The sequence below is a fragment of the Falco punctatus genome (genome assembly GCF_963210335.1).
Source record: "Falco punctatus genome assembly, chromosome: 3".
Classification (NCBI taxonomy): domain Eukaryota; kingdom Metazoa; phylum Chordata; class Aves; order Falconiformes; family Falconidae; genus Falco; species Falco punctatus.
In genome coordinates this window covers 84294307-84316757 of record NC_137582.1, presented here as the reverse complement: position 1 = coordinate 84316757, position 22451 = coordinate 84294307, and the positions used below count along the sequence as shown (strand labels likewise).

General features: G+C 37.1%; 1 protein-coding gene across 9 annotated transcripts in view; it reads left to right on the top strand.

Annotated features, from left to right (window-relative positions):
• Positions 1-22451, top strand: part of CTNND2 (catenin delta 2) — a 680231-nt gene that overhangs the window by 122165 nt on the left and 535615 nt on the right. For all 9 annotated transcript variants that reach the window (XM_080382082.1, XM_080382078.1, XM_080382083.1 and 6 more), the window contains one exon: positions 4325-4458. In XM_080382082.1, coding sequence (XP_080238208.1) covers positions 4330-4458 — 129 coding nt within the window. In that variant the 5' untranslated portion in view covers positions 4325-4329. The remainder of the gene's footprint in view (positions 1-4324; positions 4459-22451) is intronic.

Genomic DNA, 22451 nt, shown 5'->3' with positions numbered 1-22451 from the left:
GCAGAGGGAGGTGGCCAAGGGAAGCTGTGGTGAGGGGAGCTGTAAGGGACTGGTTATGTGTATTAAATATCCAGAATGACTTAGGGAAAAAAAATCTGCCTTATCTAGAGATTTCGTAGTGGCCTATGGGCTTGGAGGCCTATTTCAGACATATTTTCTGTAATTCTACAGTACTGGCAGCTTTAAGTCTCATTAAAACCCGAGTCTGTCCGATTTCTTGTACTGAAGTCTGAGCTAAATTACAAGTCCATCTCTGAGCAGATGGACTAGTGCAAACACAGGCCTTTGCTGTGTTGGTGTTTGCTGTTGAAACACTGTTGCTGATTCATATATATATATTTTTTATACAACTACCTTTGGTACAGTAGCTTCTCTGTAGCTTTTGAAAACACATTCTATGCTTCCTTTCTATATGGTATTTCTCATATGAATTTGTGTAATGAAAAAGTGTTAAAATATATAATGGTAACAGCTCAGCTGGATAACATCATGCTATAGATTCAGTGATGGATGATAGCTTACTAAGTGCAATTGGCTGCAATCTTTCCCCTTTGAACAATTGTAGTAATAAACTAATAAGATAGATCATTATCTATCTCATTATCTATAAATAAATAAATACCTTATTTATTTATGCACAACATATATGATATTATATATTATCTATCTATCTATAATATATAATCGATACATTATATAAAATAATATATACATAATATATAGATGCACAAAACATTACTTTTAAAGTCAGAGACATTTCTTGTTATTTCTCTGTTTCTAGATGAAGAGGATACGCAATGTGCCTTTTTTTACCTCTCCCCCCAGCCCCCTTTTAAGATACATATTTTTTAGAAAAACCCAAATCCTGGAAACATGCAGTGGTTGTAGAATAATAGCTACTTTTCTGTTCAGATTTTGAGCCTATTTGACAAAAGTACAGTTTATTGCAGCAGTTGGTTGTGTAATCTGATGATTTTTTTTTTCCATGTAAACTGATGCTTGCAAAATTCTAGATTACTAAAGCAGTTTTTGAGGTGTTCTTTGGTGGAAACAAAGTTTACAAAAACTTAGAGCCTAAAAATTAAAATTTGATGAAGTTGAATACAGTACCCAGAGAAGTTCAGAATAACAAAAGGCAGTTGCTGCCTGTATGGCAGCGATGTAGTGGTTTTGAACACACAGAAATTGGTGGTGTCGTAATAGTAGCTTAGTTTCGATCATAAAGCAGCTTCCCCCGTTGACCATGTGGCCTTGCTGTCCCTTTCAAATACACTTTAAATATTTTGGAGTGTTTGTGCTAGGGCAAGCATTTTGTGTAGCAGATAATTTTTTTTCCAGCAACTCAGGCAGGCTCATTTCCCCCATCTTCCTGAAAACCTAATCGGAACAGAAAACCACCATGCTTCGGTGGGCCTCATTTGGATTTGTTCTTAGTCACAGGCCAAAACTAGTATTTGAGCCTGAGAATTTCACTTACTAAGATATGTTGTCAATTAATGTGAGCTTTAAATTACTGATTTTGTTATTCAGAAATAAATAAGATAGCCAATTAAATGAACATGCAGAGAAGGCATCTGGACCCATCCTGGTGTCCCATCTTCTCGTTACATGTTGGACTTGAGGTCCTCCAACACAGGTCAGCTCTGCAGCAACCCTACTCCCAGACATGCACACTTACCAAACCCCTACTGAATTTACCTGATACAGCAAGGTGCACTATGGAAATGAGGGTCTCCTGGACTGCAGCAAGAGGCATTCCAGGTGGCATTTGTGTCTTCCCAGTCAGGCCCAGTAACTGTGTTCTGTGGTAGGGTGCTGGGGATGGGGTGAGCAGGTTAAGTCCTCTTAATTTGTGAGGTGAAGAGGAAAATTCAAATGGACGTCAAATGACAATTACTCACAGAGCTGGGAGCAAGACCAAGGAGTTCTTGACTCATAGTCTTGTTTAGTTTGCTGGGGTTTACCTCCTTGGACTAGTATTTATGAAACAGCTGATTCAGTAGAGTCTCCCTGCCAGGGTCAGGCAGCCCTGGAGGAGCATGAGGGTGAGCTAAGCAGGCAAAGGGGCTTTTTCCAGGAGGCTTCTTTGCAACTGCAGATAAAGCGATCCTGCAGCAGGGGAGCTACTTTCAGCCAATGTGTCTGAAATTACTTAGCAGGCATCTCATTCACAACTGTGGTATTTCTTCCTGTCCCAGTGCAGTTGTAGTTCCACGTGTGTCCCTCATGAGCCAGCCCAACTGGGAGGTACGGCTCTCCACCTCCCAGAGTGTCTGTAAGCATGGTAGGACCGCTTCATGTGTCCTTACCCATATTCCTGAATCCTGTGGTCTCTCTTGTTCCTGTGCACAAATTTCAGCTGGATTTTATAAGCTATGGAGTTGATAGCAGGGATTGTTGCACTTCGATGTTTTCTGCAAATATAGCTCTACAAAATTAACTGTTAGGCCATTTGTATTTTTGCAGGTAAATTGCAATACAAAAAAAGAAATTACTTTGCTTTCTATTGTGATACTGGAGTTAATAATTTAGTAAAGAGAAAAATAATTAGATTGTTTGAAAGTAAGGTAATAGAATAAGCATGTTTATGTATGTGTGTACATGTCTTTTCTGTGGTACTTTACAAGAGAGTAGCAACTTTAATTGTATGCCACAAACTAGGTAACTTGTTAAGCTGGTTCCTTTGTTGCAGAAAATAAGAAAATACAAATCAGAAGTCCTTTTAGATTGAGGTATTGTACTCATATAGAAGTTTTGTACAGTATACTTGTGGTAGACGAAGACAGGTATATCATCTGAGTTTTTAAAGTTTAACTTCAAATAGTGTATGTGACTGGAGCAAGGACATTACTGGAGCAAAAGTTTTGGTATTTACCACTTTCAGTGATTTACTTACAAAAAGTGAGCCATATGAAAATATGTAGCTTCATTAATTAAAATTATATGTAATTTCGTTCTTTAGTATAGAAACTAATCTAGCCTGAGATTTAGGGAGATTTCTCTTATGAGAAATAATTGACTTTTTAATGAATAATCTGTATTTTTGTGGTTTTGTCTTACGTATGGCAGTGTCCTCAGTTTCAGGAAGCTTTTGGCACAGGCTACCCAGCTGGGCTGAATGAGTGTTCTTGGGCAGCACTGTGGCTTCAGAGCTAAAGCATTATAGAATGTCATCTCCCCTTCTTTTAGAGCCCTAATTTCCATGGCAGACTGGTGCAGGCATGCTTGCTGTGGGTATTGAATTTTATATTTCCTTTTACCAGGTTCCCTTTTCAACTCTTCAGGCTTCTTATTTCTGCAAGAAGAAGCTGTATTTTATAAGATCTGTGCTTTGAAAAGTAGAATAGAGCCAGGGCAGGCGTTCTGCCATTGATGCGAATGGCAAGTGCTGTGCGTGTAGGATCCCTCTGATGATATCCCTCTGAATATCCCCACTGCTCTTCAGGAGGCCTGTCCAGCTGCCAGCCTGTGGGCCAGTTCAGTTACACAGAGTAATTCTGGCCAGCACCCACCTAAATGTGTTCTTATCCTAATTCATAACTCGCCTGCACATAACTATGCAAGCTGCCTCTCAGCTCCCTTTCTTCTGGAATGTGGCACAACTTGCCTGCAGAGCTGTACCTATGGTGACATTTAAAAAGAGATGGTACACTGTAGCTCAGCTGTCAGAAAGATAAATCTTTCCAGTCTCACCGCTGTTTTGCTCTCTAAAAAAGAATACTAGAAATGCCTTTAAGTGCTAAGAATCTTTTTTTTTTTTTAACAGGTCTCTAAAAATGACTTAACTTCTGTACTGTTTTTCTCAAAAATACTCTGATAAAATGTTTTCAAAATCACCTTCTAGACTGGATGAAAGTTCAATTTAGTTACCTAGGCTTACAATATAGTACATACTAAATAATCACGCACATTAGAAAGTCAACACTAGATATTTTATGTTTCTCTCATGTATCATTTGTTCATTTTCTGTTTGCAAAGCATTTCATGATTCATTACTTTCATGACATTGTAATTTCATGTTGGATGCTACCACTGGAGTAGTATACAAAAATCACAGCTGTAAATTACATGAATCCTCTCTAAATGTACTGTGGTGAATATTTTGGAGTAACTCTGGGAGATCATTTAATGTTTTCTTTTATAATTAATTTAGAACTAGTTTTAGTTTTAAATAAGTGATACAGTAATTCTATATTATAGAACAGAAGCATGTTCTACAATTTTTTTCTTAACATTAGTATTTTTATTCTTACATGCATATGATGTCTGATAAGTATCAGGTTTCTAATAACAAAATCACTCTTTTGTTTTTCCAATACTGCAGAAAATATGCCTGTTCCAGACCAGCCCTCGTCTTCTGACAAGACAAGTTCCCTTAGTCCCGTGTTGAACACATCCAATGGCGATGGCTCTGAAACTGAGACAACCTCTGCCATTCTAGCTTCAGTTAAAGAACAGGTATGCAAGCGCTGCATCTGCAGGCTAGAAAACAGTAATATGATTTAGTACTTTTTTCACAAAGGTTTCATAGCTGGTATCTGAATAATTTTGTTCATAGATGCATATTGCAAAGAATGTTAAATATTTCTTCATGTCTTAGTATACTTCTGTGTTCTGTCCTAAAATAAATTTAACATAACTTAATCGAATTGTTCATTTTATTCTCCACTTTCACTCTGTGCTGTGAATTGGGGTTTTCAGGCATCTCTCCTTGTTGTCAATTTGCACGTGAAGTTACAGCACATAGGCATGGCATATAAGAACTATAGACAAATTAATAGTTGTAGATAAGATGTTATCCTAGACTTTTTAGTTAAAAGGATTTAAAAGAAAATTAAAATTTAACATATATATTTTTCTTTTTTTTGGTGTAAAACTTGATTCTTTTAGGGCAAAATTGGGTAGGGACAGAGACTATAAGCCTTGGATGATTAAAACCAAAGGTATTAGAAATTTTTGAACGAAAGATCTTTAGTGTGATTCTCTGCTCAATTCTAACAAGTCAGGTTTGGACATCTTAATGTAAATTTTTGTGGACCAAGTATCTAAGTTTTTGCTTAGTGCCTGTTTGTACAACAGGAGATGGTTAATATTGCAGTTCATGCAAACAACTGGTTTTCATTGTTACGCTGTTTGGCTCACCAGCAGCAACAGGTATTCCAAAGAGAGACATCAAAAAATAGCTGCTTTTAGTCTGCTTTCTCCTTGCTGAATGTGTCTAAATTATTTCTCCAATTATAGTGATCTTTCCATGCCTAAGACATTCAGTGCTTCTTTATTAAAATTATACATTAATTTATCTTATGATATCTAACACCATTGGAGTAATAGCTGTTGAATCACTGGGCTTTTATAAAAATTATGACCTTGCTCTTCATTTTTTCTTCTTGAAATGTACCAATTCTCTATTTTGGTGTTGAAGGTTTGTCTTATTTTCTGGTTCTTAAGAGGAGTGCAAGAAAGAAAAGTTGTAACATGGAGTTTTGTCTTAAGATTTATGGCATGTTGTTGTATTTGATTTAGCCATGGTTTAGGTGTTTGTTTCTCTTCCAGGACAGTCTTATTACTTGGGCATGTACCAGTGTTTTAGCCTGTGTTACTGTACTATTGTGAAGAAAAATACCTGCCTTATCTTTTGACTTCTGATGTTGAAAAAGTGTGCAGGGAAGTTACATAGGTAGAAGATAGCTGCTCTGCCTGTTAGAATCTGAAACACGATACTGAATAGTGTTCTCTGTTGTTGGGTTTTGTAATGATATTACTAATTCATATCTGGTTATGTAGTTTGCAACTGAACCTCCCACCCCTGTAAATCAGTGAATTGAGTACTAGAGGGGATCAGTGCTGAATCCACTAGATGAAAAGGATCTTAAGTGGTAAAATATTAGCAAAGTCATTTCTGATTCCTGTGAACTACAGCGAAAAGGAACCTGTAACAAAGGAGTTCTGCATTCCCTTATTACCAAGAACAGCCTAGCCAGATAACATAAGGTACTGCTGACTAGAGAAGATAATCTCTTTAAATATTGTGGTTTAGGGTACCAAAATTTCACAGGTGTCCTGTTAAGTAAACTTCTTTCTTGATAGGTGATCTCTAGTCAGCTTGAAGCTTGTCTTGAAGCTGGAAAACTGTACTAAGATAAAAAATGAGACTGTTTTGTTTTGTTTTGTTTTAATCTGAATGCGTTCCTCAGACTGTATGGTGACTTCAGTAAATTTGGCTTAATGGCACACATTTATGTTCAGCTGCAGTCACTACTGGGAAAACCATGTAACTCCAATATTCTTTTACTTATTTTCTAGTAAAGATTTGAAAGAAAGAAAATACACACACACACACACACACACACACAAAACAAAACAAAAAAAACCCAAAACCCAAAAAACCCACAAAAAAACCCCAAACCTACTTTTGGGATTTTTCTGTTCCCCACAGTATTTTGTATTTTGACAGAATTCCATTATTTAATGTTCTGTTGGAAGAATTCTAGGTATTGCCACCATCCTGTGCTTCAGGCAGATGAAATGCACTACACTGATTCTGCATTAGGGGAGTAAATGAAGTAAATTTCTAACTGACTGTTCAGATGGGTAGTCCTCTGCTTTTTTAGAAGAAAGTACTAATTACTTTACTGCCTGGTATGTGATGTTGCTTTATGTGCCCTTTGACTGTAGACCAAAATATACTTAGAGTTTCGGAAATGCGAACACAGACAATTATTCAAAAGTACTACTAATTAAGGAAAAGATTATTGAGTTCATAATTAAGGTATGTTTTGATGATTTAAATATGTTACATTTTCTTCACCTGTGCTGATGCTTAACTTTAAATAAAGTTCCCTTTTTTAATTCTCTTGGAACACTTGTGGCAACTTCATGTTTTACTTCTCATGAAATAACTGGAATAGTGTCCTTGAGTGACTGCAACAGAGTAAGTGGTGGAATTTATGATACTGATGTCTGTGATAGGTGTTTGCAGTCTTTGAAGAAGGCAGGATACATGAAAGACACAGAGAAGTTAGAGATGTTATATTTATTTGCTCTACTTAATTTTCCTATGTGAAACATTTTTTTCAGAAAGTCTGAAGGTTTGCTGTGCTTAGTTTGAAGAACACATATCCCTATGCTGTGCCATTTTGAGGAACAGATTTATTGGGTTGAGAAAATTTATTGGGTCGAAAAAATTGTGCTTGATATGTCAAATGTAAAGTGACATTCATGCTGGTAATAACTGGATCAGATGATTTAGCCATGTGCTTTTCAAGGTGAGGACTTCTGTCAAAATAGGAAGTCTGTATTTTGTTGTTGAGGAGATAGGCTGATTTTAGGAAACTCAAATCCTAAACTCCTTGCTTTAATTTATAAGCCATTTAATTTGTGTTTTACCTATGGACAAGTGTGCTGAATCACTTTTGGGTTTCAGACTTCTAAGATGCAATTGAGAAGAACTGATGGTTAAAGAATATGAAACCATATTTTTTCCCTTGCTGCAAAGTTTCTTAAGGTCAGCAGGCAGTGCTGAAGGGAATGGCAGAATTGTACAGTGTATGTCTAATAGATCGTGAGATGCCAGGCAGTGAGCTTTGGCTTAGGTATTTTCAAGCTGTCCTCATGAAGAGGAAGAATGGTTAATAGCTTTCACTTTCACAGAAATTGTTGGGGGTTTTTTTTGTGCTGTTTGTTTGTTTTTGGACAATCAGAATCAAGTTCTTCAAAGAGAAACTATCAAGCAATGTTAAACTATCAGACAAATAGTTTCAGTTGTCTGTGCTGAACAAAATGTGGTAAAATGTCTGTGTATGAAGAGGATCTTTTCTTCCTTACGATATACTGGCAAACACATGCTTCATAGGTTTTGGAAAATCTAATGCCATTTCTGGTTTTGATTTGTTATATGCTTTTGTATGTGTAAATACGGGAAAAAATCTTCAACAAAGTGAGAGATCAGGACTATGATTTGTGAGAACATATGTGATAGATACAACTATTTCCTCTGCAAAAAGCACGGTATGTTTCTCAGTGGGGATTTCCACACGTGCAAGACACTTCTGACCCCACTTGGTGTTAAAAAATTCCTGGGAAAAGAGCTATTACTAATGACGTTTTGAAGGTAGAAATAGCTCCTGGAGGACCTTTTGAGTAAATAAGTATTAAAGCTGATGCTTTTCGTGGAAGTCTGCAGATAGATGTGGTTCATATATACTCTTATGTGTACTTCAGTTCCTGGCATACAGAAACTTCTCCCTTGGAAGCTGAGAAGGAATGTGACAGTGACCTAGCAGAAGCTTGTTGTGTCAGATTTGTTTAATAAAACACTTGGAGAATGTAAGATAAAATAATTTCCTAAGAGCCAGTTCCATCTTGAAGCACCGACAATTATATTCAACTCAGAAAAAATAGATATTTGTTTTAGTTTCTTTGTGACTCTAGGTCTCTTTGCCATCTTAGTAGTAGCCTTTTTTTTCAAAAGTCTTTCAGTAGCCTTTTACAATATCCTTTCCCTTTCAGAAAACATATGCAAAGACCAAGTTGCATAATGTTTAATATTTCTTTTGAATCCTTTTTAAATCTACTTATTTCAAATAAAGATACTTGTTTCCAGATGCCTGTCTTCATTTACCCCCTCTCTCCAGAAAAAAAAGCTTAGGCTGTAAGACTTATGGAATATTTCTCACGCTGTTTAAATAAGTGACTAATTAATAGGTTCTTTTTGCAGAGAAAACAGAAGTCTTTGGCTTTGAGATAGTTGCTGATAACAATTTTTTTTTTTTGTTTTGTTTCTTTGTTTTGTTTTCTGGGTTTTTTTTGTTTGTTTTTTTTTTTTGTTAAAACAAGAATAGAAGTGTCATCTTCAGAGTTAAAAACATCCCAGCTTTTTAAGACTTGTTACTTTTAAATATTCACCAATTTTCCCATTAGAAAGCTACTAGTTTGTCAATAAATTATGGTTAAAATTAGACTAAAAAACACATACAGGGTAATAATGACTCAGCATTGTATTGTACATCAGTATTAAATAAGGAAAATATACATGACTTAAGTGAACTTGTATGTTAGGTGTTGGTACTCTTTGGAAACTGTTACATGTATCATGCACATCTTATATATGTATATGTAAGTAAAACTGCAGATAGAAATGGCTGTAGAAGTTGAAAGATGTAATTTCTTTTCTTGGCTGTGCTAGATTACTTTTCCCATGTCTTTATCTCATGATTGAAGTTTTAGAACAAAGTCACTATCTATATGGGTGTTTTAATTCCGACTATTTTTTAAGGCCAGAAGAAACTTGTGGAATCATCTAGTCTGACTAGCAGGTCATCACATTTCATACAGTTATCCAGGTATTAGACCCCAAGTCTGACCACAGAATGACTTTTGCAGCTGTGTTTCCTAATATAATGCATCCCATATTGTAATATGTGATATTCACCAAAGTAAAATCTCATTCTTGCCTTACAGGAACCAGTAATTACTCTAGTAACCTTAAGTATTCTGTAGCTTTTCTAAATAGGTTCAGTTATGATACATTCATGTTTTGCTTCCCTTCAAACATCAGGCTCTATCTTTGCCTGTAAAAGCTTTACCAGCTGTATTTCAGAATCATGCTAATTATATTAAATCAATATCTCTTTCTTTCATCATCTCTCTAAGTACCATGTCAATATATTCACTTCCTTAGTTACAGGACTCCCTTGTTTCCACTTAAGTTTTTAAAATATTCCAGGGAGATATTCCTCTTCCTTTTTGCCATCTTTTATTTTCATTAATATATTGATTTTAGATAAGAACTAGACTTACCTGTATGATACGTATTGAGTAGTACAGTCTGTACACTGGATGCCATAGTTAAAAGTTGCTGGATGGACCGACATACTATTGAAATACGAAGCTTTGTGAGTACAGGTAGTGCTTCCCAGGTACGTCCTCCAGTTGATGGGGGTTGTTTTTGAGATGTATGCTTCTACTACTGCAAATGGGGAGTTCTGTGGAGAAGTTTTGAAGAGCGTCATGGCAGAGGTTGGTGGAGAAGGAAATCATGTAGTGTAATTACTATGCATTCTGCTCTATAGCATCCTTGATATAGTTGGGACTGGTTTCACCCAGCACTGTGCAGCAGTCGTGAATGTATTCATGTTGTGCTTCTCAGTAAATGGCAGCTGACAAGAATGAAGACCTGGAAAAGTGATTCATATTCAGAACCCTGTATCCTGTAAGCCATGTGAAATATGCATAGCCATAGTTGATGCAGTATGGAGAAACTAAAAATTACTTCACTGATAAGAGAATGTGGTGGTAATCCAAACTATGTAGTTATGGGATTGTTTGAAATGAGCTGTGAGTGGAAAGGTTTATGTGACCATTTAGTCTGATAAAAGAGTATTGAGTGAAAAGATCCTCCCAGCAAAACCATCTTTGCAGAGAGGGAAGAAAATAACAATTATCAGATTAAAATTAGAGTTAAATATGATGCTATTTTGACTTAAAATAATGTTGAAAAATTAGTTGTTCAAAGCCAAGAATTTCAGAGAAGCTGAGTAGAATGTCACTTAGTGACAGCCCAGTCTAATGCTAATTTAAGGCCATCACAAAGAAAGGCAAAATATCCTTTCTTATCATGCAGCCAATATATGAATACACTTTTGCTGATCCACAAGCACTTCTGCCTTCTTGGATTTTTTGCCAGTAGTGGAAGAATTTCAAACTTGGAATAAAGGTACCCTAAGAAGGTAGTAATACTGATCTCAAGTTCAATTGAATTTAATTTTTAGTAGATTAAAATTATAGCATTTTAACATTTTACAATTGTAACATTTTAACATTGTTGATTTCTTTTTCTCTGGTCTTGTTCACTAGGGCTTTTTAAAATGTAAAATATTTTTACACCTAAACCCACATCTTGTAACCAGCATAGTGGAGTAGATTCTTGATCTCCCCTTAAAGTCACTTGAGATGGAGATCTAAATTAACTTAAAATAATTTGAAGTGGCTGGTCAAGATGTGCTTTTTCCTCTACCGAGACAGCTCCCCTCTGTTGTACTGACAAACGTGGACTTAGGCAGCCACGTGGGGAATGCTGCTGGGATGCTGAGTTGAAAATAACCATCCAAAAAGGGAAGGTGGCAGCTTTGTGTTATGGAAGGTTGAGTGCGTTGTTTTGGGTTTTGGTGGATCAATTTGCCAGGTAGTTTTCAAGGACTGGGCTTTTCAGCACTGCTGCTGTAAAAATACGGTTCATGCCATGGGTTTAGGCAACTTTTTTGTGGCATTTGGAAAGATTCAGAGGTCAACATAACATCCCTTTTTAAATGCACAGGAGAGCAGAGATTTTGGGTGTGTCTCCCCCAGCTCTGCCCTACTTGTCTAAAAGGAAGTCACAAATCATGTTTCTGTACACTTTATGAGATTTAGCAATCTTACGTTTTCAGTATTTTTCTATTTCTATGTTTGAATTAAGCAATATCCATCAATAGTAATTTTTATTTGCATAGAAAATATATGAGGTGGTGAGGCCCATGGCTTTCAAAACCATCATACTTCTGCAGAGAAAAGAAAGTGCTGTTAGAAGACTAAACTGTGAACTCTTCAGTTAGTAATTGTTTTTATTTCTTCTGTCTTCTCTGGAAATGAAGGAATAACAGTAAGAGCAATCTCCAGATTCCACAGACCCTTCTCCTTTAACTTGTCTTGCCAGTACTTCCCATGCAGCTTGCTCTTAAAACTTGCGTTTTGAAAGGGATTTTTGCAGGATATTTAATTCTTGTCATTGTTTTAGCCATTTTTGTTCCTTTTATGTCAGTTTGAAAAACTGAATGCTTCTGTTATGTTTTCCTATCTGTTTCTGTGTGTTTTCTCACATGATGGCATTTTCTACTACTGATGCATTTACTACTGAACGGAACTGTATCTTTCTGTGAGTAATTCAAATCTTTTCTATTTCTAGAAAAAGCTACTTAATGGGTAGTCGAACGCTCTGCATGTTACGCTTTAATAAAATCTGTTACAATTCTGTTTACCCCAAATAAGAAAAGTAGAACCCAGCAAAGGCTAAGCTAAGTTTAAACTTAAGTCTACACCTGAGAGTAAAGGTACATTACTACCCAAATAAGCTTGACTTTGGCTGTGAGTTATGTAATTATGATAACACTAACCAATTTAGAATTACACAATAAATTGATTTTAGCAATGTGTAGCATGAACTTCTCCTTTTTTCCTCCTTTGTGGTGAAAATGAAGTATTTATCTGTGAAACTTCTGGTGACACAAACTTATTCTATAGTTGCCTCTAATGAGAAACTTGGGATTTTTTTTTATTTAAGGGGTAGATATAGTGAGATGATAGCAGCCTAAATTTTGAAATTGTTTCTAGAATGTTACCTTTTTCTGCTCTTGAGACCCTGTCATAATGCAGTACTCTTTGACCATGTTCTTTTAGATATTGCACATGTGAAGGACTTAATATACAGTACGAAGTTTAATTAATTTGACGTTGCTTGCAGTTACAAGGGATTTTGATTTAGCTCAGTAACACAACAATGCACTCAAATCACAATTTAATTAGAAATTACAGTTAGTGGAGTATACCAATTGCAGTATATGATTGACAATATAAATGTGAATCTCATTATCTAGAATATGCCCACCATCATGACACTGAGCATCCCCCGGTCACCAGAAAGGAGTGTTTTGTTGAAGTAAGCTGAAGCCCACAGCTCTCTTAAGAGCTCTTCTGTTTGTTGTTTGGTTTTTTATATTGGGCTTAACCACATACACACTCCCCGTGCTGATCTAGCTGAGTTGTTCATAGCTGTGGGGTCTCCAGTGATGGCCCATCTCTTCTCGCTTCACACATGTACTGCCCTGCTTTTGTACTGCTCTGCCTTTACTTCTGAAGGCCACTGCTCTCATGACAAGCCTGTAGCTCATCCTGTTAGTGGCATTAAATACCTCACTCTACACAGAATGACTACTTGATACTTCTATCTATATAAACTGTGGTCATAAGAAATTAGCCATAGGCACCTACTCAATTACAAAATTGCTGCTACAGCTAAACCAAGTAAAACAAAGCTGCAGGTAGATGAAAAAGTTCAGACAGAGAAAGCCTGGCGGAGCTTAGTCCTGAGGTCTTGCAGACTTGGTACAAAGCTGAGCCATTACTGGGTTCATTAAGTGCTTCATATAATTAATATGAAGCTATCCAGCAAGCTCCACGATGGGGAACACGTTCCTTCCTCCATCACTTTCTGAGTCCAATAGAGTAACCTGTCCAGTGTGCCTGGAGGTGGAGGTTAGCAACTGCTGTGGAGTGAGGCTCCTCTCCCAGGAGGTGTACCCCAGCTCAGCCCACTTGCCTGGAGTCTGCTGTTGCATTGCGGCTTCTTCAGTCAGTAACGTACGTGGAATCACAGCAGGCAAAGCCACTCGCTGAGGGAATGACTGGGCACTGCAGAAAAGCATAAACCAATAAGCTAAATACCTATTACAGTTACATGAGTGAAAAATACTCTTGAATAGACTTACAGGATCACAATTATAAGCAGATCCAATACGTATAGAAGTTACGTTATTTTAACCAGTAGCACCCCTAAAACTAGTTGGGGTTTTTTGCTCTGGGTCTGCATTCCTTTCATTCAGGGACAGATAGTTATGCAAACGGTTGAAATACTTTGCTGATATAGTCAGTTTCTCTAAAACAAAGGCACCCTTGGGTTTTCTTTGGCATTGAGAAGAGTTTGGCTTCCTTTTCAACAGTTGTGATCAATCATGTCATTATTCTCCCCTGAGCCTTCAGGTCATGTAGCCTCTTTCTTTTCAGAGCATTTCTTCATTGTGGGTGTGTAAGTGCATGTGTTGGGGGGCAGGGTGAGTTGGGGGTATCTTTAATCAGTCAAGCCCTTTGTCCCTTTATTTTACATCATGTGGTATGAAATCTTGTTTTCTCATGTGCAGAAATTTACATTTTTGGGTGATGATAACTTGTAACACCAGCTTTTGTAAGTGAAAAACCCTCAATGGTTTTCTACTTGACAGCATACAAAGTAATATTTCTGTTTCTATTAGTATTCACTCAATTTCTTCAGTCTGGATCGTCATATAGCAAATAGCTGCTTGTAGTCTGTCTCCTTAGTTGTTTCAAAATGTGAGCTGTACTCAAATTCCATCTCTGTTCCCTCAGTTGCCACTTTTTTTTTTTTTTCCTTGAGTTCTCATAAAGCATTATTCTTTACATTTTTCAGACAGTCCCGTCTCTTAGGCACAGCTAGTGCCTGTCTGTGTTGAGCTTTCCTTCCTTGGGTATCTAGCACCCTCCAATATAATGATCTGATTAATCTGGAATGACAGCTGGTTAGTGTGATCCTCTGTCACTCTAACCTGTAATTCATGTTGCAGTGTTATCCCATGGTCATGATTATCCATCTATCCCAACAGTAACACAGTGCAATTATATGCTTGACTGTGTAATTAAAGTTTAAATCAAGACTTTTGTATAGCATTACTAGCCTCTTCATCTAGGAAGTCTTTTCATTTATGTTCACATTGCTAAGCATTTTTCAGCAATATTTTCAGTGAAAAAAAAAATAAAGCCGAATGGAAAAAAAAATACTTTATCTGTTCACTTCTATGTGTTTCGCGGTCTTCTGAGTCTGGATGTAAGTATGTATATTTAAGAATTGTACTGTATGCTGCCTTGAAACTGGTAAATGTTTGTGGTTTTTTTTTTCCCCGTCTGATTTCAGCATGGCAACACATCATGGTAAAATACTGTTTATATTTTTAGTGCTATTTACTGAAGTACATCTGTGCTTCAGTCTTACAACTGGTATCCCTGAAAAAACTATTTTCTTTTTTCCAAAGCAGTTGAGGATTCCAGCCCCCACTCCCTTTCATTCTGTCTTTCTTGTATGTAGTTACACCCCTCCTTGTCTGGTGCATTGTCAATCTAGGTCATTATTTGAAGCTTTTGTTGACAGAGCACTTGAGAGTAAGTGCATCTGATACTATAAATAGGCTTGATTCTTTATAGTAAGTCAGCAGATTCACTTGAAAATTCTCAGTTTTGTACTAGGTTCAATGAAATGGAAGATTTACTGCATACTTCTGTCAATCGGTAGCATAATAATTTTTCATGAATTGTTATCTTCAGAACTTTGACATTCCAGAATGGAATAATTCTGAATTAACACAGGATTATTAATTTTGTCTGGAGAGGAAAATGGACCCTTTAAACTACCTTTTTTTAAAAAAAATTTTTTTTTTAAACTTACATTTTTATTTCAAAAAGCAGTGCTTTTGCATGAATACCTGTTCCAACACAGTTTATGCTGTTCTGTTTGTTCAGGTCACGGAAAATAGACGATATTGTTCCTCTTACTATATGTTTTCAGGTACCTGTGCTGTGAAAGTAGATGATTCTTTGGATTAGGGTTTTGTTTGCTAGTTTACCACAAATTGTGGCAGGGACCAACCAAACAGTATGCATTCTTGCCACAGTGATAGGCAGCCTTCTGGTACAGCTCCAAGATGCTGTACTGGCTAAAGATTTTCAGGCATGGAAAAACCTATGATAGGCTGTGTTTCCTGTACAGCTGCAAAAAGGGAGTTGGGTGCAGTTCCGGTGGCAACGTGTACATTGGCACCTTTCTGAAACCTTTGATCACTATGTATGCTGCTGCACCTGTAAAACAACCAACATTTTGTGCCTGCTTTCACAGTTTCTAGTCGGTTTTAAAACCTTATTTAAATGGTGAATAAATTATTGAGATTAAATTAACAGTGTAGTGTCATCCTGTGCCCTTCCTGTTTGCACAACTAATGTATTACAAAACCAGCTATAACACTAGGTAAGCGCCTCTGTTGCTGAAAGTAGGACTGGATGTACCAGCGAGATGCATATTGGGACTGAAAAGCATTGTAAAAAGTGTACGTAACAGTGACTTCTCACTGCAGTCTATAAAGATTTGTAAGCATCCCACAGCTCGTATGCAGCAGCAGCATCTCCTTTAGAGGTTTTTCATGCTGAGCCTGGATGATGGACTGTAGAAAATGGACAGTTGTCCATAATAAATTTGATAGCCACTCAAACTGAGGTTTGTCACAGTGCCTGTTTGCTGAGACTGAATCAGCGTTGCTACTGGTGCTGTACTTTTACATGCCAGATTTGCTGTCAGACACAGAAATATAAATTCATTGATAGCATATGCCACAGTAATGCCTGCCTAAATGCAGAAGAACTAAGCTAATGACGCAAGTAAATATACTTATTTCTTTAGTAATAGGTGAATATTTAAAGGCTGGTATGGCCACTAAGTGCTTTTCATTTAATTTTAGAAAGTGAACTACAGTTTATTCCACAAAGGTGTAAAAATACATATACAAATAACAGAGTTTCCTGCAGCAGTGGTATGTGGACGATACGCAGCTGTATTCCCTAATTTAACACGATAAATAGTCCAGTACTTAAACCCTTGCTAGATTGTTTCTGTGTAAGAGAGAGCAAGCGCTGCTGCTGTCAGGTAGTTTTACTGCACTTTGGTTGCAAAGACCATGTCTAGTTGTGTTTTCTTTATGCATTGGAAAGAAAAGGATTGAAAGAAATCTGTCTGGTTGTGATCAGATTAGTCTGAATGGAAAACAGTGTGTTCCCTCCCCTTTTCATCTTTGATGAGACTCATGTGAATCTTACTCTTCTCAGTTTTCCCCACCACATGCAGTGTAGCTTTGGATTTTCTTGTGTTGACAACTGTATCTACTCCCTCTCAGTTTATCTGTGGTCATGCAGAGAGCTACTTAATGGTTTCTTACTGTAATTTTGAATGTTATATAGCGTCCCTTGATGATTTTTTGTTGACTTTTGTTTAACAAGGTAGGCTGTTAGTCTGTACTTACAATGCAAGATTTACATGCATAGTTGATGTCTTTTATGAGGCCAACTATTAAAGGGGAAAAATATGCAAGTTTTCTGTGGGTCTAACTTATGCATTGAATGTTTGACCTGTTAATTTTTTCAGTGTTAGTTGTTTTAATAGCATATACTCCTTGTCATTGCAGGCCTTCCCTGGTGTGAAGATGTCATATGATAGATAATAGGTGTTAATGTTTTTCTGGTTCATTTGGTAGACTATTTTTAAAAAAAAAACAAACACCCGGTTGTTGTTTCATGAACCTTGCGCCGTTGATATACATGGGCATTATTGCTGTATCTGCACTTTTTGCATAGTTCATGCCTGTATGAATGCAGTCAATGGCTCCTTTTAGTATAGCAGTGCACATTTATGCATACAGAGAAATAAAGTCTTTTAATGAAAGCATATACATTTGTAGCTCTTCTGTTCAGTATTTTAGCTATTTGTGAAGGTTTCTATTTTGTCAAACAATGTTTTTTCAGTTGTTTTTTTTTGATCCCTAATCTGCATTAATAATCAGCATTACTTGAAAAGGGAGAAACAGGCATAGAGGTTCTTCCTTTTATCAGTGGTTGTGGTGACAGATGAGTGAACTGACTAAAGGAAAGTGTGAATCTTCAGGTTAACATTGAAAAGGATTGTATTAACATTGACAAAGATGCACAAGTTACTTAAAATAATTCTGATTTTAATTTGAGTATTTTTGACGGTCTTCCTAGTTGAGTGTGTTTATTGTTAGCATTTGTTTTCTCAGTGCGTTCTTGAAAGAGTAATCAAATTATGGAGTCAATGTGTCCTTTGAAGTTGTGGTCTAATACTGCCTTTTTCCCCTGGAGTTCAAGATTAATTGGTTTAGATAATACAATACCGTGCAAATTTTAAAATGTTTCTATTCATTACTGAAGAGCATAGTACAAAAAAGCTTACTTCAATTCTGTTCACTTTAATAAGTGAATTGAAAAGATCAGCAGCATCTCTATTCTTTATTATGGCATATTAGTTATTTTATAGTAGGGAAAACCTCATGTTTCTGTTTCTTTTTCTGCAAAGCTTCCTGAGACTTTTCAGAAATTTGTCATCTGCATTCCCTGCTGGATCAAAGTTTCAACATGCAGTGCCATAATAGAATTTGATTTCTAACCTTATGTATGTTCTGATCTAGAAGTTGAATGTAATTGTGCTGCAGTGCTTTATACGGTAACTTTAATTTCTCTTTCATTATATTTGGAAAAGACAAATTGAAATCAGGAAGGCCAAAGCGTATTTGAGCTGAACTCAGGGACATAAAGTAACATGAAAGGATTCTTCAAGTAATACCGTAAGGGAACTCAGGGATATGTGGGTCCATGGATGAATGCTGGATGCAATCTAATGGTGGACAAGACAGGAAAGGAAGAAATTTCCCATGATTTTTTAGCTGTTGCAAGACAAGGAACAGTAACATGGAGGAGCCACAGGTTAAGGGCTGCTTAAGGGAAGTGGATGTATTCTGTGTCTTGGGGTTCTTTGCCAAGACTGAAGAGAGCTCGTTCAGGTGATAGGATTGCAAGGCAGCTGTTGTCCAAGAAAAACATAGTAATTGAGGAAAGTCCTGAGAACTAGAAGGGAGCTAACCTTATACTAGTCTTTATGAAAGATAAGGAGAATGGTCCAGGAATCTGCAGGCTGTGTCAAGTTAAGGTCACTCCCCAGAATAATAATGGAACATACTGTCTCGGCACTTGCTTCTAGATATGTGAAGGGCAAGAAGGTAAACAGGAAGGGTCAACGCAGATTTCTGAAGGGCACTTAGCGTTTTGCTAATCTGATTGCCTTCTAGGATGAGATATGGTATAACTAACTTTATTAAGACTGTTGATGCCATGTCCCACACTGTTGTTGATGGTAAGCAGAGAAACGTGGGCTGAATATTGAGTGAACTGAAAATTGGCTGGACTACAGTGCTGAAAGGGTAGTAATCAATAGCTTGACCGGTTACCAGACAGTAAGAAATTGAATACTTAAAGGGTTGATTCTGGTATTCATGGTATCAATTCTGCAATGACTTGGATGACAGAATTGAACAGAATGCACCCTCAGCAAATCTGTGAATGTTACTCATTTAGGGTGGTGCTTGGAAAGCCAAAGTAGAGCTTCAGTCTTAAAGCATCTTGAGACCTTGAACAAATGAGGACTGAGCCAACGGGAAACTCATATATTTAAGAAAGAGCAGACTGAAATTCCGCATCTGAAGTGGAATAACACCATGCATCAGTCCAGGCTGGGAAGCACCTGGCTGAGTCACAGTCCTGCTGAAAAGGACCTGATATTAAGAATGTCAAGCTGAATATGAGCCATTGGTGTGCTTTCAGGGCAGACAAAACTGACGTGTTCTGGGCTACGTTAGAAGGAACAAGGAGCATGACTAGCAGACTGAAGGAAGCTGTTAGCACCCCTACTTGAGGCTGGTGAAGCTGCTTCTTGGACAACTGTGTGTCATTTTCATAACCTTGAGTACAGAGGGGATGTTGAGAAACTGGAAATAGTCTAATGGGGGGGATACTAAACTGGTCAGAGGGCTAGACCTCATGATGTGATTGGAATAGCTGGAGAGCTGGGTTTTTTAGGGAGCAGGGTCTGGTGAAGAGGAGGCTAAGGGGGTGATCTTAGGTTAGCCCACAACAGCTTCAAAGGAGTGACAAAGATCATGACACAAAACTTCTCTGAAGCAGTGGGTTACAGTTTACCAAGGGGCAATAGCCATAAATCACAGCTTGGGGAGTTCAGACTGGACACAGAAAAGCTTTTTTATGAAGAGTATACTGTAGTAATGGAAGAGGTGACCAGAAAGGCTGTGAGTTTGATCTTTTCCAGTCAACTACAAAAATCAAGATCTGGTGTTGGAAATTACCGTATTTTTAGTGACAGATGAGACTAGGTGACCTCCAGCCAAATTTTCTGTGGTTCTGTGATGGTTCTATAGTAATTTGATGATAATGCACAGTTTTGCTCAAATTATATTTTATGCTTTGCATGTAGACCATGGAAAATACATTTTGAGGGAGGAGAGTGTGGCTTAAAAATTCCCCCAACTTGTTACTTAGCTTTTAATGCTTTAAAAAACAAGAAACTGAGGATAGCTGATAGTGGTAAGGGCTGAAATAACAGATCAGCCAACAGGACTAATGCATGAAGGGGAAAACTAGCTAACACAGGATGGGATAATGGAAGGTTTTAGTAAGATTTACTTTTTTTCCCCTTGAGATATCCTCTATTTTATATGTATTTTATATATATATAAATATCCTGTATTTTTACATAAAGATTTCACTTTCTAAGCAGGTTTTAGAGACCAAGCTGTTACTTTTCAAACTATACCAGACCTTAATATTTACAGGTGAGCAACACATGGAAAGAAGTTTTCTTTAATTTAATAATCCAAAAGTGTGAAGGTAACCTCACATTTAGATTTCATATCCTTTTGGTCAGCCTTTATAAGATTGCGCCATTCTCTTCATAATCCCTTCACCTCCTATTTCTTTGAATTGGGAATAGTAACATTTACCTATATTTCAGGCAGTTTGCATGTATATATACATGAAGAGAGCCAGTATAGGTCCCTTCAGGGTGGTAGAGTGCTTTTTTTTTTTTTTTTTCTACTTTCGGTTGCTTGTATCAGATTTGAATACCGGGAGGAGAGTAAAAAAGGTATAAAAACTATGTTACACACTTAAATACGGTGAAGATTCCTATCTCGTGAGGGCTGAACCTTCCCTTCAGAGGATTCAGAACTAATTCATAGACACTTTGCATCTCCCCATGTGACTTGGACCTCAGGTCACATCAAATAAGGCCAGGCAAGTCAATTATGCCTTCAGCAGGAAAATTAATCACCTCATAGTCTGTGTGTAGCATATAAATATATAGACTGGAAATCAGGGCAGTTATTCCCAATAAAGGAAACCAAGTGACTCTTCACGCTGCTGCAGTAAGCTGGCTGTCTTTGATTCATCTCAGTGGCACAGAGAAGAGTCAACACATTTTGAATGCATGATCGGTGTGCAGGAGACTGTTCTTTGGGTTAATCCTCAGATTCAGCAAGTTATTTCCTGGTGTTTGTTCGTCTCTCTCTAGAGCTAAGGGAGAAATACAATTTAATAGTTGCAATAATGGATTTTAGGGTATAGTGCATTGATTGTTATCTCTACAGTACTGAAGTGGTTGTCATGAAAATGGATGGTTGTTAAAGTCAGAGATGGTTCATGTTCTTTTAAAGGTTATTTAGAGGAAATTCCGGTGTCACAATGCAGGATGAGGATTTCATGCAACACAAGTGGGATTGTGGCCTGTTCCTGTCTACATGATCTGACTATTTTTACAGTAGCCTTATACCAATACCTGTTCCCTCCCTCCTTCCTTCCAGGTTAAATCCTAAGAAATGCTTAGTGCTTTAAAGAAAATCCATACTTTAACAGCTTTTGGTGGGCATTTTGTAGTTTATTGAGGTGTTATTCAACAGTACTGATTTAGCTTTTGTGCTACTTTTAGTGGGTATTTTCTTTCAGTTCTGTACTGTACCCTATTGAGTCCAATGTATTTAGGCAGTGCCCAGAAGGGAGATGTAGTAATACTGACGTTTTCTGCAAAACCTGTTGCAGCTTGTATTGGCTAAGGTAGCATACCAGCGTTTTCTACAGCAGTCTCTTTGCAGTTAAAGTGTACTTTCTCCAATTACTTCTGTGACATCACTGCCAGTAAAAAGGGTATGTTCTGAATTTTCATATGCTTGTGAAGCTGTATGGTCTTCAGTGAATGTATATAATTTTGGCTGTTCAGAGGAGTTTTGCAGCAGTTTTCTTGCTTACCACACAAACTAATGTGCTTTCTGTTTTACATACTGCCTAGATTTGGCAACAGATGTCATAGGCTGTTGTGTTATTTTTTTCAGTAGGTTGTGCTGTTCTGAACATATTTTAAATAGTTGAATAAAGATTTGGAGCTTGTTAAAGGAAGAATTTTGTATTGGGGTTAGGTTTTTACAGCTTGTTAGTTATGATGCGTTGGTTATTGCTGCACTTGTTAATTTTAACCCTAATGAAGCCATAGTTCAGCGCTGTAAGAATTGCTACCCAGTTATCATTTGTGTCTTAATTTTGTTTATGAGGTGAGATTTAATTTATTGTAGAAGAAAAGTGTATTGAGTAAAAGGCTTATTTTTTTCCCGTTTGCGTTTTTGTACCCAACATCATAAAATCCTTTCCTGTTTCTGGGGACTCTGGATGCAATTTTTGAATTAGAGTAACTTAATCTTCTATCTCTGACACTTTCATAGTAAGTTAACACAATCTCTAGAAGTAAGCTGTTCTAAACTAGGCTTCTTTATCTGTACACCCTGTGTAATGGAACAGGTGTAGCGCTCTCTCAGTGGCTTGGCAGCCAGCCAGTGTCTGGAAAGGCTAATACTGAGCTTGTTAATATGCCAGGTAAGACCTGAGCTGGCTTCATGTGATCAGATGAATTCTCCATGTTTTTTGAGTACTTGCAGTTTCAAAAGTAAAGAAATTAAAGA